The 16546-nt window shown below is 37.0% G+C and overlaps 1 protein-coding gene across 1 annotated transcript in view; it reads left to right on the top strand.

Moving 5' to 3' along the window:
* Window positions 1-16546, top strand: part of LAMA2 (laminin subunit alpha 2) — an 886276-nt gene that overhangs the window by 674806 nt on the left and 194924 nt on the right. Inside the window, exons 25-29 of the mRNA XM_064360706.1 lie at window positions 194-373; window positions 483-671; window positions 755-888; window positions 5797-5914; window positions 14069-14203. Coding sequence (XP_064216776.1) covers window positions 194-373; window positions 483-671; window positions 755-888; window positions 5797-5914; window positions 14069-14203 — 756 coding nt within the window. The remainder of the gene's footprint in view (window positions 1-193; window positions 374-482; window positions 672-754; window positions 889-5796; window positions 5915-14068; window positions 14204-16546) is intronic.

Here is a 16546-nt window from a genome sequence, read left to right as displayed (position 1 = left end):
AGATACTGTAGTTTTCACTGCGTGAATTAGTCAAAAGATTTATGTCCTGCCATGCTTGCCCACTGTGTGTGAGTTCTGCTGCTTGTGAGAATGGGGATAGGGACTGCAGAGAGACATGCAGTTCATAACTTAGTTTTAAAGAAATGTCCAAAGACGTAAATTTAGCCTTCTGCTGTCTTTTGGCCCCTTACAGGTGACTCTGAAGGCTGAGCAGACCATTCTACCCCTGGTAGACGAGGCTCTGCAGCACACGACCACCAAGGGCATTGCTTTTCAACATCCAGAGATTATTGCTGACATGGACCTGGTAAGACAAGATCTCCATTTGGAGCCATTTTATTGGAAACTTCCAGAACAATTTGAAGGCAAGAAGGTAAGCACAAGAACTTTGATGTCAAGCAAGAACAAGATAAAATCTTGTTTTTAGAATCACACCATTTAGAGATTTATCCAGTTCCTTCTTATTCTTTTTATTTTGTCAGTTGACGGCCTATGGGGGCAAACTCAAGTATGCAATCTATTTCGAGGCTCGAGAAGAAACAGGTTTCTCTAGATATAATCCTCAAGTGATCATTCGAGGTGGAACACCTACTCATGCTAGAATTATAGTCAGACATATGGCTGCTCCTCTGATTGGCCAGTTGACAAGGCATGAAATTGAAATGACAGAGGTAAAGTTATTCATTGTTTGGGGCAAAGATGCCCATGGTTTTGCATTCAGTTTTGTCGGAGTAATTTCTCTTCTTGTTAACAGAAAGAATGGAAATATTATGGGGATGATCCTCGAGTACATAGAACTGTGACCCGAGAAGATTTCTTGAATATACTGTATGATATTCATTACATTCTTATCAAGGCTACTTATGGAAATATCATGCGACAAAGCAGGTAAACTATGATACAAGGTATTCAAACTCTTATACCCAAAGGATTATAAATCATTCTGTTGTAAAGACACATGCACATGTGTGTTTATTGCGGCACTGTTCACAATAGCAAAGACTTGAAACCAACCCAAATGCCCATCAATGATAGAATGGATAAAGAAAATGTGGTACATACACACCATAGAATACTATGCAGCCATAAAAGGATTAGTTTATGTCCTTTACAAGGACATGGATAAAGCTGGAAAACCTCATTCTCAGCAAACTGACACAAGAACAGAAAACCAAACACCGCATGTTCTCACTCATAAGTGGGTGTTGAACAATGAGAACACATGGACACAGGGAGGGGAAAGTCACACAGTGGGGCCTGTCAGGGAGTGGGGGCCTAGGGGAGGGATAGCAGGGAGTGGGGGTATAGGTGAGGGAGGGATAGCATTAGGAGAAATATCTAATATAGATGATGGAGTGATGGATGCAGCAAACCACTATGGCATATGTATACCTATGTAACAAACCTGCACGTTCTGCACTTGTACCCCAGAACTTAAAGTATAGCAAAAAAAAATTCAAGCTTTTATTCTAGAGTCTATAGGGAAGGTTATTGACCTATAGCTATCAGATAAGAAAGATTGGGAAGTGGTTGGTTTTGGAGTATGGTGATAGAAGACAAACCACAGGTGCCTTCCATGTGACTTGGAAGAAGTTACTGCCATTCATTAGAAAAGAAAAATAGCATGAGAAGCAAGTTTAAGGGGAAAAAAATGAAATTCACTGCAGACATAGTGAGTTTAAGATGCTAGTCATAAATTCAGGAGATCATGTACTATAGGTCGGGTAAAATTAACTGTTGTGCTATAAATGGATTATAAGAGTGCTGAGAAAGTGACTGTCTTCACCCATCAGGGGAATCAGGCAGGGCCAATTCAGTCCAGTCTCCTCCAGTCATGAGCATTCTCATTTGTTCACCCCAGTGTACCATACAATGTTGTCATTTTCCCTATGCATCATGATGAGAAATGATTCTGAATCACATTGAGAAAAACACAGAACAGCAAGAACAAATGCAATGTTATTGAGCCTAAACGGTGGGAATATTTCAAGGGAGTATTATGTGTTTTCTTATCACTCAAATTGGCCAATTAAAATGAGGCTTGATGGGTCTGACACTTAGGACCACACTGGTAGCATTCATGATACCAGTTTCAGTGGAGTCCTGGGGCAGAAATAATCTCAAACTTTTAAAGAAAGAATGTGACACATGAGCCCAATATTATGAGTGTAAACTGTTATTTTCCATGAATATAATCATAGAAAGAAGGAATAACATACTGTCAAAAGTAGAGATAATTGTTTAATTTGAAAGAGTATGTTTATAGACCATGGGAAAGGATTAGTAATGAGGAAAATATTAAAATATAAATAAAGAGAGAATAACTAATGGAGGAACCCAGAGACTTCCACATCATGAGCCCTCATGATCATGGTCCTTGAGTGGAAGGTTCACCTTATTCAATGGGATAAAATGAGAAATCACACAGATGTAGGTAAGTTTCATACCATGGGCTGAGTTCATATACAAGATCTCAATTTCTCTTTCATTTCAGTTTCTATTATGTTCTATAAGAATATAGAATCAATATGTGTTTGTAAATAGTCTTATATAATAGATTATTAGACCTGCCTAGGGAAACAAAACAAAAACATTATGAAGTCTCTCATTGGCCAACTAATGAATATAAAAATACCATTTTTCAAGTGTTTATATTGTAATAAGCACACAAGACAGAAGAAAATCTTTTATTTCATGCAGAAGATCTATAATACTTTTCTGATTGATGTAGGGACTTTTAGTAAAAGAGTAAATCAAGGACCAAAATTCACTTTCATATCTGTATTCCTTTGGTTTTCTTTTGATATTTCTCACTGTAAAAGGAGATTCTTTTTATATGAAATAATTTTTTAAAAAGCATATACTTAAAAAACACTGTCAGCTATACTGTTAATTATTTTAGAATATCAAATGTAAATTACGTGGCAGAAGCCATAGCAGATTTGCATGTCTCAGAAAATAGCAGGTATTTCATAAGTTTGCAAATAGATTATTTTGCAAATTGTTCTGTACTGCAGTGAAAGGGTTTGGTAGTAAACAGAACATCTTATTAGTGGAACTGAGGGAAACAATGTTGTCATGCACCTTTAATTATACTTTCTTTGCCACTCTCACACCAATTTCACCTGCCTACAGTGTGACGCTTTGTCTTTTTTTCCCTATGTCTATCTTTTTCTTTTATCACACCGTTTTACATACCTCACTAAATGAGATCCTTTGGTTTAAGTGACCATTTGTTTGAAACTTTAGAACACATTTTTTCTAATCTCAGTAAAAATTAGGTTAATAGTCTCACAATGGCAAGAACAAATAAGGCATGTCATCAGCATTTGATTTTGTAAGGCAGTGGAATGGTGGCAAAGGTTTTTAAAAGGTTTCAATAGTCCCCCTGAAGTAATTAAAATAACCCTGTGTCTTTATTTATTCAATTATAAATTTTAATCTCAACAGGAGAGAGTTAAAGAGTTAATATGTGGTTTGAGATTTGAACTTTGTACATTGTATCAGTGCTGGCATTATCTTTTTTCTCTTTGCTGTTCTTTTCTTTTATAAAGTTTATTTTAAGGAAATAGCAACTTTCACAAATCAGTATTTATTTAAATGGAAGCTGGAGTTTGGCCAAATCCCTGATGCAATCAAAGCCATTGCTCTCTAATCCTCTGAAAAAAAAAAATCGTGTATTGTAAAAATATTTGTTATTGCTGCCATTCAAGCTTCACTTGATTTGTAAACACTTGCTGGTCCGTTATGTGCATTCATGTGCAAGAGAAAGGAGAATGACGCCAGTAGCTCCTCAGGCTATAAAATTCCATGGAGATGCCAATACAAAGACTCTTCCACAAACACCACTTTACCTTCTTACTCCTCAGAGAGTCCAGAGAACATAAGGGAGAAGTCTTGCAGGAGGGGAGTAGTTTGTTTACAGCTCACCACCACTGTGCATACTATAAGGAGCGGAGAGTGAAACCTGAATTTTAATTGAATGCGTGTTTCATCAAGACCAATCTTTAGAGTGCAGATTACAATGCTACCAAAGCCAGAATATGCACTCATAATTCAGTTTCAGTAACACCTACCTATGCTTGTTAGAAAGTTTGTGATTCAAATTCCTTAAGCTACTGGAGGTAACTTTTATTCAAACAAAACCATTAATTGTCTTATTTTAAAGTTTATTTGCAAAACACGGTTGTGTTACCAGTTAGTCCATAAAATAGTCCCAGTTTTTGGATTACATATATTTTTTAATGTATACTTTCAAATTAATAAAAAGGGGTATTAATATGTTATTTTCAATTATTATTTTCTTTTCAATTATAAGGACTTTTTCACCAACAGAAAAAGTGAGTTAAATTACTTGAAGGAATTATTTAATAAAGTTAAGAAAATATTATTTTGGAGCGTTCTTTATCCTCAGAAAGAAATCAAATGTATTAGATTATGTGCGATCATTATTTTCTAGGTGGTTTTTTAAAGTTCTTGCAAGGACATTCAGAGGATTGGGAAGAAGAAATTTGGGACAGTAGTAAATTAAAAGCAATTTCACCAGTGCCTATGAGAGATAATCCAATGGGGAATGACCTTGGGTTGTCTGTTTGCAAGAATATAAATGTCTAATTAATTGGCCATGTCTACCTGAAGCTACTCACATTGTAAAGAGTAGGGAAAAAATCTTTTTAATAACTTCTCAATAGGATATCAGACATCCAGTTTACTAAACTTCTTATGATTTATGTGAATATTTTGCTAATATGTAATCTTAACATTTGAGGGAGCAAAAATGCAATATTAAGATGTGGCACATAAGCCCTGGAAATTTAAACAGCTTCAAAACGATGTTAATTATCTTGATTTAATCTTCCCACAACTTATCTATATATCAAAATATTACGTTGTTTCAATAATACAGTTGACCCTTGAACAACATGGAGGTTAGGAGCATCAACCCCACCTCATGCAGTCAGAAATCTACATATAACTTTTGATACCTTTAAAACTTAACTACTAATAGCCTCTTCTTGACCAGAAGTCATAATGATAACATAGTTGATTAACATATATATATGTAGGTATTATATACTGTATTCTTATCATAAGGTAAACTAGAGAAAAGAAAATGTTATTAAGAAAATAATAAGTGCTGGGTGCAGTGGCTCACACCTGTAATTCTAGCACTTTGGGAAGCCGAAGCAAGCAGGTCACTTGAGGTCAACAGTTCAAGACCAGCCTGGCCAACATGATGAAACCCCATTTCTAATAAAAATATAATAATTAGTTGGGCATGGTGGTGCACACCTGTAATCCCAGCTACTCAGGAGGCTGAGGCAAGAGAATCACTTGAACCTGGTAGGCGAGGTTGCAGTGAGCCAAGATCATGCCACTACACTCCAGCCTGGGTGACAGAGTAAGACTCTGTCTCAAAAAATGTAAAAAAAATAAAAAAGAATAAGAAGAGAAAATATATTAAGTGGAGGTGGATTATCATAAAGGTCTTTATCCTCATTGCCTTCATGTTGAGCAGACGAAGAGGAGGAAGAAGAGGAGGGGTTGGTCCTGCTGTCTTAGGGGTAGCAGACATGGAAGAAAATCCACATATAAGTAAACCTATGCAGTTCAAACCCATGTTGTTCAAGGGTCAACTTATGTACAATTATTATTTGTCAATTAAAAACAAAAACACAATAGAACATACTGGATGTTAACAAAAACCTGAGAAGGATATTGCTGTAGGATTGAGTGTTTACTAGGTGATCTTAGCTGACTGTCATGGTAATCTAAGTATATTCTTGCTGTTTCCAGGATTTCCGAAATCTCAATGGAGGTAGCTGAACAAGGACGTAGAACAGCAGCGACTCCTCCAGCTCACTTGATTGAAAAATGTGATTGTCCCCTAGGCTATTCTGGCTTGTCCTGTGAGGTAAGCAAGCTCCTACTAACCTGCTTAACCTCAACTCACTTCAGGAGCTAAATGGAAATACTCCCAGAAATACCTTTGCTACATACATACTATTAACCTATTTTATTTAATCTTCCACTCACAGTATAAAACACAGTAGCAAGAGGATAATGTTATTGATCCTTAGTACAAATCACACCTGAAGGGAAGTAGTTGATAAAAAATTTAAAGATTTGTGAAAAAATTTAACAGTCAGGAATTAAGAATGTTTTTATAAGCCCATTTATTATAACTAATCTATTTTCTTGGACCACTTCTAAAGAATTAGAGACATTTAAACTGCAGTGATTATAAGATAGGATTATACTGGGTTTTGAAACATTTTTATATAGAACATGACAAAACTTGTACACTAAATAGCAGGCTGTTCCCTTAAACATAAGCTTCTCAGAGGGACATATATTTATTCCAACAATGCTATCAGTCATTACATTTGTAAAACTTTTTGGTCTTTTTTTTTTTTTTTTTTTTTTTTTTTGCATTTTAAAAGTAATTTTGCCGGGCGCGGTGGCTCACGCCTGTAATTCCAGCACTTTGGGAGGCCGAGGCGGGTGGATCACGAGATCAAGAGATCAAGACCATCCTGGTCAATATGGTGAAACTCCGTCTCTACTAAAAATACAAAAAAAATTAGCTGGGCATGGTGGCGGATGCCTGTAATCCCAGCTACTCAGGAGACTGAGGCAGGAGAATTGCCTGAACTCAGGAGGCGGAGGTTGCGGTGAGCCGAGATCACGCCATTGCACTCCAGCCCGGGTAACAAGAGCGAAAACTCCGTCTCAAAAAAGAAAAAAAAAAAAAGTAATTTTAAAACTGAGTTTTAATAAACTTTTTGGGATATTCCCTGTCTGCCTTCAGAATTGTCAGATTTCTTAGAATCTTCATCTTCTGAAAGTTGATTGAATTTCTATAATTATGAAATGTTAATAGTAACAGTACGATTTAAGGGAGGTGGAATGAATGGATGAGAAACTTGCCTGGGTTTGAATCTCAACTTTACCATATAGTGAGGCTGAGACCCTGCACAGGGTGCTACACCTCTTTATGCTTCAGCAGGTAAACACCAGTTCCCTGAGTAACTGGCACCGTCCTTTCACCTCTCCCGCAGACCCCACAGTCTGAAGCCTGCCATGCATGGGGCCTCCAGGACTGCTCTAGCCCTACAGCTGGGATTCTTTCTCCTTAGTCAGACTGGATGGTGCCCACAGCATACCAGTTAGATATTATTAGTATCTCCCTAACCTACAGCCTAACAGTCTTATGAAGACTAAATGAGCTGTGAATGTTAAGGATTCATCATAGTGCCTGGTGTGTAGTCGATGTAAGTTTCGATGGTTAATATTATTATTAATGTAATAACTAGTTATATACCCATATATTGATTCAATTACAAATGATTTTATACATCTTATTTTGTAAATAGGATTTGAGAAGTTTTATAAGTATGATACATGAGACAGATAACACTAGATCAAAACTGAAGTGAAACTTAAAAATAATGAGTATAAATTTCCTGAGAGGGACATGGCATCATGAAAAGAAAAAGGAATTTGGTTTCAGTGAATCTCACCTAGCTGCACTACTTGGACAGGGTCCTTGCTCTGTTTGTTGCCAAATCTTGGGTTTTTACCTATACATCGTAAAGATTGATTTAAATGGAAACTTTTTTTTAAAAACCCGTTGTAAACTGACATGCCATTCAGCTTAGTTACCATCACATGGATTCCGCATTGTTCAAGGAAAAATTTTATAGAGTAACTGCAACTACTCTGTGACACATGCTTAGAATAATTTTCTAGCCTTTCTTGTGACTGTTCTGAAGGGCAATGTTTATTTACATGTGTCCATTTTGAGCTAATAAATAATTAAGTAATCCATCTCCTTATTAAATCATAACTCCTACATACTTCTATTTATACACACATCAGTAAGCTTATGTGCACTGCTCTTTGCAATATACGTATGTACATATCATGGATGGGTGAAAAATGAGACCGTGTGGCACATCTAAAATGGGCGACCTTTCCAGTGAGCATTGAAGATTTTAAAATAGAGGACAGAAAGAATGTGAGATTTTTCTAGAAAAGAGATGGAATTTCCTTTATCCCAAGGAGTGTTTGGTTGTACTTTTAACTCTGTGCACTTGGTCAATGTTCTTAATTGCTGTAGGGCTTAGTTATTATATAGCTATCGAACCCATGAAATAACAGATTGAGTTGAAGTTCTAAAATTCTCTGATTCTACAATGTTATTTTGCTGTAGAAATATTCAGTAAGTAATCAAGTTTGACCTTTAGATATTTTGAAGAGAAGGTTATTACAGCTATATTTTTTCTGCATTTATTTCAAATAATACTGTTCACTTGTGAACAAAAAATGTTAATAGAATAGCAAATTATTTTAATGCAACTGACCTTTCATTGTACATTTTAAATGTTAAAAACTTTTCTTCTTATGATTGATAGAGTTTTTGAATAGTACATTCAAATACGTGCTTTCCCATTAATTTTAGTCGTGTTCCATCATTATATAAAACTATAAATCAGCACAAATAAAACAAATGATAAATGAAAATCAAAAAAAACTAAGAATATGTACAAATTGTCATCTGCATTAGTGGCTTTACCAATGTCCCATGATTTTCACTTAAGCATCTATTTACAGACAGTAATTATAATAATACCTTAGTAGAGAGATTACAGAAATAAAGGCCTATCTCTCATAATAAGGTACCTGAGGTGTCCTCCACAACCCATTGCCTCTAATCCATTATGCATCTTATTTATAATTCATCTTCATTCCTAAGTGTAATTACCCAGGCATAAAATTTTATCATCAAAGCAAGAGCTAAGGACAGTTTTGAAATAATACATCCCATTCAAGTAACATGTGCTTTGGGTCATGAATACACAAAGAATTCCTCTACAATATTTTTACAAAATGTATGGTATTCTAGAGGCAACTGCATCTACAGCCTATTTTATTTCATGCTTTTATCCACAGTATGGTTGCAAGTAAACAAAATTAAATATTAGTTACTACTAAAATGTAGCCAGTTGTAAAGACACTTAGCCTTTGCCTTCTACCTGTACTGTTGTTATGACACTGCAGCCCTGGTGATTAAAAATGTTAGTTCTAGAAATACCTAGTTATTATAATTATTTGCAGAAGAGGACAGATTACCTTCAGGAGTCAAACAAAGGACACCATTTCCTCACCAAATTTCTCAGTGTTGGAGCCACTGAGTTTGTTATACTTTATTTAACCTGTCTTCAAGTTACATTAGATGTAGGTTATTGCCCAAACTGACTTAAACTGAGCTATATGCAGTTAAAAGATTATATGCAGATACCATTCTTACTTACAACTTTCTTTTTTAAAAATGGAAAATATTCAGCATTGCATATGCAGCACTCTGCAGTAATATGGAAATCAGAAATTTGTCAACGATCTCCAGGTCATGTGTTGATAGTTTCAGCCTCTATCCTCTCTTCCCACATTTTAATAGGGCTTTAGGCTCACAGTTGAATGGCTGGTGTCTATTGGGTTACCACTCAGAAGCTGTCCCTTATGGCTACTAAAACTGATTTGTTTCAAATCTCCAAATAATTTATACCTATTATCAACTCATAAAGCTCAAAAGGCAAAATGCAAAAAGAGTCTTACCTACTTACACATGCACACATCAATCCTGTATCACTTCTGTTGTGCACAGGAGACCCAAAGTCTCTGTTTTCATGTACAGACAAGTGTTAAGGAACATGGCATGGGTAAGTTATATTATAATTTTGTTTACAAATACAACTTAAAATAATCATGGTGTCTTTATTTTTAGTTTATTGCCAGCAATTACATCTAAAAAACTATTTGAAATACAAAAACCTATTGATTTATGTATGTATTAAACATACTTTATCTCATTTAATCCTCAGAACAACTCTATAAAAAACCAAACTCACCATTGATTGAGTGCTTACTCTCTCCGGTACCATCCCAAGCACAATTTTCTAATACAGTTACACCAACATCATTGACTATAATTTATGATCCCCATCTTATGGGTGAGGAAATTGAGGTCCATGATCACACACCTACACAGCAGTTCAAACCTTAATACGTCTGTTTCCAAAACCTAGGTAAACTTGTACACAACTATTATGTTTTGCAGTCATGTGCTGCTTAACGACAGGGACACATTCTGAGAAACGTGTAATTAGATGATTTATTCATTATGCAAACATCATAGAGTGTTCATACACACACCTAAATGGTACAACCTACTACACGCCTAGGCTACATGAGATAGCCTATTGCTCCTAAGCTACAAACCTGCACAGCATGTTACTGGTACTGAATACAGTAGGCAGTTGTAACATAATGCTAAGTATTTGTGTATTTTAACAAAACAAGGTACAATAAAAATATCATTTTATAATTGTATGGGACCACTGTCATATATGTGGTCCTATCATTGACCAAAATGTCATTTTGCAGCAGCATATGACCATACAATATTCCTACATTCCAGGTGAGGAAACTGAGGCACACAATATTCAGAACCTTACAACATACAAAGTGATGGAACAGGAATTAAACTCAGGTTTGCCTGATTGCAAAATCCATGCAAAGATACAAGATAGAGTGTTTTTATGAGCTTCAGCACAAGCGTCTATTTTTATTATTAAACACTGAAGAAAGAAAGGAATGCAGTGTGCACCCCTGAGCCTGGGATATGATGTGTTTCTACCGTCTTTGTTTCATTCTCTCCTGTCTACCCTCCCACGTTTTTATGTAAATTTGATCTAATGTTTTAATGAAACAATATATTATGAAAATAAATTAAACAGGAGAGCAGAAGAAATTTGAAACATGAATAATTTCAACACTGGGGAAGAGAACTTTGGAAAAATTTAATTAGAGTGGAAATGGGTAAGAGGAGCTCAGGAAAGTATTTATTTCCTTTTTTTTAATTCACCATTATATTTCAGAAAGAATTTTAGATGGAACTCAAAAAGTAACTTTTTGCTTCCAATTCAAACATAATCATTCTCATGAACTTTGTCTCAGTTTGCCAAGAGGAAAACCATTCAATATTGAAAACCATCCTAAATTTTTTTTTTAATTTAAAGAATAGTACAAATGATCAAGGAAAAAAGAGAGAATTTCTGGGTTTTTTTTAAACACGTTTTAAGTTTCTAATTTTTGCGTTGTCAAATATTTTTTTTCCTCTCTCTCTCTTCTTTTTTTCCTAATTCATAGAAATGCAATCCATCAGGACACAAAATAAATAAAAACTAATCTAAAATGTTAGAATTGAAAGACACTTTTGAAGTCATCTGAGTTAATACAGTTGCTCATTTTTGGGATGAGGAAACTGTGTCTCAAAGTAACTTGCCTATATCTGTCAGTCAAAACTAACATAAAATCAAAGCTTTCATATTCATTCCTTTTATAGTACCAAAGAGTCTGTATGCACTTTTTTTTTTTTTTTTTTTTTTGAGACGGAGCCTTGTTCTGTCACCCAGGCTGGAGTCCAGTGGCTGGATCTCAGTTCACTGCAACCTCCACCTCCTAGATTCAAGTGATTCTCGGGCCTCAGCCTCCAGAGTAGTTGAGATTACAGATGTGCATCAACAGGCCTGGCCAATTCACCTCCCAAATTGAAGTGATTCTTGTGCTCAGCCTCCAGAGTAGTTGGAATTACAGATGCACATCACCATGCCTGGCTGATTTTCGCATTTTTAGTCCAGACTAAAATGTTGGCCAGGCTGGTCTCAAACTCCATACCTCAACTGATTCACCCACCTCAGCCTCTCAAAATGCTGGGATTACAGACGTGAGCCACTACGTCCTGCCTCGTCCATATGCCCTTTTAAATGCACACATGCACAGCAGAGAATAAGGAGCTTGCAAGCGATGTTGCACCCTAATTATTAGACTCTCCTAAGAGTTTTAAAACAAACCCAGGCCTCAACTCTCCCTGAAAGGAATTGATTCCACCTCCTCTAGGGATAGACTGGACTGCAGACTTCCACCACGGGTATTTTTCTATTGTATCAAGCTGCCTGTCCAGGGAAAGTCACGGTAATAGGAAAAATGTGTTATGCATTAGACTTCACCTTAGTGCCCACCTTCACATTTGGGTCTACAATGCTAACCTTTGTAGGATTCCTCAATAAAGACTATTGCTTCCCTTTTTTTTTTTTTTTTTTTGAGACAGGTCTTATTCCATTGCCCATGCTGGAGTGCAATGGCATGATCTCGGTTCACTGCAACCTCTGCCTTCCCGGTTCAAGCGATTCTCCTGCCTCAGTCTCCTGAGTACCTGTGATTATAGACAACCGCCACCACTCCCAGCTAATTTTTGTATTTTTAGTAGAGACGAGGTTTCACCAGATTGGCCAGGCTGGTCTTGAACTCCTGATCTCAGGTGATCCACTGGCTTCGGCCTCCCAAACAGCTTGGATTACAGGCATGAGCCACCTCACCCGCCCAACTATTGCTTCTTGTCTTTCTTTTTCTTCTAAGACTTATTTTAAACTTTTGTTTGGCTAGAAACTTCCTCTCAATGTGTGTGACACACACACACACACAGGCATGCACCTTTAATACATCAATAATATAGCAATAATTATATAAGTATTCAAGGATGAAATTCATGAACAGAAAATTCAATTTTATTCAACGGTCAGCTTGCTAAAGAATTGGAATAACCCACACTATGAACCACTTTTAAATATATCTTTGTTTGTTTCTTCAGTTATGTTTCAATGAATTCCTCGACCATCATTTCCAGAACTTATTCAGTAATAATGGCAAAAACGAACCTTGCTTTTAAATAATATGTACAAACTTCATTAAATGATATGATTACATCTACCATAAAACAAATGAGACTCAAAATATTTTGAATACTATTCTCAGTTTTCTTTATCCGCTCACTCAAAGTTGGGACATTATTAAATCTCATTAGAATTTCTTTTAGGCTGTGATAAAACCAGAGAGTCTCTTGATTAAGTGCTTAATTGAGGTACTTTTGCATCATCCAAATCAAAATAAACAAGGAGAGTGCTGGCTCTTAAGCTAGATCGGTTTATAAGGAGCCTCTTTGTATATTCCTCTCTGGACTGCCTAGGCCAGAACCAAAGAGATTTGGAGGCACTAGAAAGTTCTGAGTCTGATATTTTTTCCTGCTTAGTCAGCAATCACTTTTCTTTCATCAATGGGCATAAGATTTTTCAGTGAAAAAAAAAAATCCTACTTAACCAAGGTGGTAAAATAGTCCCCTTATAATCTTCCATGGGATTTGAAAAACTGACTCCTACCTTTTATTCATAAATCAAGCAATGTCTGCAGCTACGTATGAAGAAAGGGCAGAACCTGAAACAAAAGACCGTCTTCATCCTCATTCCAGAACAGTGGCCTACCTTTCAGAAAGCCAGGGATGTTTGTTGATACATTTTCATAATAAACCCAAATGAAGATGGAAGTCTTGATTTTGCATATGTCAGCTTCACTAGAAGTTTTCTGTTTGCTTTCAGATTTTTATTGCAAAATGAAAAAAAAATTATATCAGGGAAAGATAAATTTTAATGGTGGTGTATAGTCCCAAGACATGTAGAGCTTTTATTATTTTGAATTTCTTACTGTTATAGTGTTTAAATTATATCAGTATAAAGAATGCATCCATAACACTTTTTATTTAATTTTTTTGCTGTGTTTCATTGGACATTTCTTGTTATCCATCAAGCACTGTAAAAGCAGATTTTAGGTGTTAAGGACATTGGAATTCTCTTTATTCCATATGACAATGTTATTTGAAAAACTTCTTTTCTCAAGAAAAAGACTCTTCTGAACGTTTTCAGGTTGAGTTGTATCTACAAATAAAAGTTTTCCTTGGCTAAAGTCTGATTACACATGGATGCCGCCTGAACACTTTAGAGACCAGAAAGAAATACACATTAGATATCAACATGGGCACTTGTTTTTGTAAGCGATGTTGCCCATGCCGTAGATAGGGGAAGGCCAGTCTGGCTTTTTAGCCACTGTAGAGCTCAAGCATTGCTAATGCAAGGTTTCTAATTTGGCTGTCCTAATTGACTTCCTTTTCTTTCAGGCATGCTTGCCAGGATTTTATCGACTGCATTCTGAACCAGGTGGCCGCAGCCCTGGACTGACCCTGGGCACCTGTGTTCCATGTCAATGTAATGGACACAGCAGCCTGTGTGACCCTGAAACATCAATATGCCAGGTAGTCCTCTGAGCCTTTCTTGAATAAGGTCCACATGCTCATTTCTCTTTATACATGCTCAGAATTCCAATGCAGAGGCCGGCTAAACTGCAAGGGAACACACCGTGTGTGTGAAATGAAACATGCAAGGGAAACAGATATTCACAGATTCTACATTTTAAAAGGTAATGAAAAAATAAGTAGGAAAACCACTGCTCACGTCAAGAAATAGAATTTTGACAGCGTCTTAGAAGAGCGCCAGAAGACACCCCTATTTAAAAATTACATGAGCCTTTTTTTCTGATTATTTTCTTATAAATAAACTTTTTATAAGAAATTTGGGAATTACAGAAAAGAATTAAGAAAAAAAAGTCACCCCAAATGCAACATAAGATAAAAATTTAGTATTTTAAGTATTTCCTACCAATTTTTACATGTGTTTATGAATAAGATTTATATAAACCATTAATGCAGTTTCATGTCTTTTACATTTTTGCCTATCATGAGGTCATATTATGTTGTTAGATATTACTTAAAATCTTTACAAATCTTTGATCAGCTGTCCCATAATTTACCCATTTCCCTTAGAATTGAGGCCGCTTCTATTTTTTTATGTTCCTGCTAGCACCCTGCACACTCTACCACCACTATCTGCATTAGAACAAGCAGAAAATCATGTGTTCCACCCTGTTTATTGTAGTCACTGTAAGACATTTAGGTTGCCCTTGTCACCACTTGTCCCCTAAACTGTTATCTGCCCACAGCTGTGGACATCTTTGTTAAGCCCGTCTCCCTACTCTGCTCTTCTTCTGAAACCATTCCACTGAGACTTGTGGAACTCATGGTCAAAACAGACAAAAAATCTTCTACAGAATCCTCCTCTTCCCTCAATGTTCTTTTCATCTTGCTCTGACTAAAACCCAGCTCTCACTCTGCATGCTGCTACCCCAGCAGCCCTTCTAAGCAGTAGCCATCACTTTTTTTTTTTTTTTTTGAGATGCTGTCTCCCTCTGTCACCAGAGTGCAGGGCAGTGGTGTGATCTTTGCTCACTGCAACCTCCTGGGTTCAAACGATTCTTGTGCCTCAGCCTCCGCAGTGCTGGGACTACAGGCTCATGCCACCACACCTGGCTAATTTTTTGTATTTTTAGTAGGGATGGGGGTTTCACCATGTTGGCTAGGCTGGTCTCGAACTCCTGACCTCAGGTGATCCACCCGCCTTGGCCTCCCAAAGTGCCACCGCACCCAGCTGCAGTAGCCATCACTTTCTTTCACTCTCTTCATTCCTGAGTCTGAAGGTGGGGCAGGTTTTCCTGCCCCTCACTGCCAGTTTCATATTATCCATCCTCCTCTACAGCAGAGTCCACAACCCTTGGGCCACAGGCCAGTACTGATCCACAGCCTTTTAGAAACCAGACCACACAGCAGGAGGTGAGCGGCAGGTGAAGGAGCAAGCACAGCTTCATTAGCGTTTACAGCTGCTCCCCACTCCTGGCATTACTGTACTGCCTGAGCTCCACCTCCTGTCAGATCAGAGGCAGCTTTACATTCTCATAGGAGCGCGAACTCTTCTGTGAACTGCGCATGTGGGGGAATCTAGGTTGCCCTCTCCTTTTGAGAATCTAATGCCTGATGATCTGTCACTGTCTCCCATCACCCTCAGATGGACTGTCTAGTTGCAAGAAAACAAGTTTAGGGCTCCCACTGATTCCATTTTATGGTGAGTAGTATAATTACTTCATTATATATTACAATATAATAATAATAGAAATAAAGTGCATAGTAAATGTAACTTGCTTGAATCATCACAAAACCATCCCCCAACCCCAGGCCGTGGAAAAATTGCCTTCCATGAAATCAGTCCCTGGTGCCAAAAACACTGGAGACACTGCTCTACAGCACCCAGCTTTGACCCTCATGCTTCCTTCTCTGTGCTTGTTGAAGTCACCTGCTAACCTTTAGATTCCCCGTCGCACCCCTGCCAATTTTCTCTCTCTCATTGTCATTTTCCCTAGCACTACTCCATCATAATTCTTAGTGATTTTAATGTCCATAAACTTAACTCTTCAATACTCTTAGCTTTCAGTTCCTTGTGCCTCTCTGGTCTCCATTTGACGTGTCCTATTTTATTTTTTTTTAACACCGTGTCTTTTCTCTCTATTTCACTTCTTCTAAACACTTCAGCGTGTGTAATCTCACAATTGATGCACACACTTTTTCCTTGCTTCTTAGCTCATGCTTTCACTCTAGTAACCAGCTTAATAGTCATGATCCTTCATTAGTACTGCTGCTTTGCAGCGTTCATTTCCCTTGCTACTCCTTTACTTGTTTTTTACTCACGTGAACTCCAACACAGTGAGAATC

Source organism: Aotus nancymaae, unplaced genomic scaffold (assembly GCF_030222135.1).
Source record: "Aotus nancymaae isolate 86718 unplaced genomic scaffold, 86718_ANA_hifiasm-v0.15.2.pri h1tg000040l, whole genome shotgun sequence".
Classification (NCBI taxonomy): domain Eukaryota; kingdom Metazoa; phylum Chordata; class Mammalia; order Primates; family Aotidae; genus Aotus; species Aotus nancymaae.
Note: the sequence above shows the minus strand (reverse complement) of the source record. Positions and strands in the feature narration are given on the sequence as shown.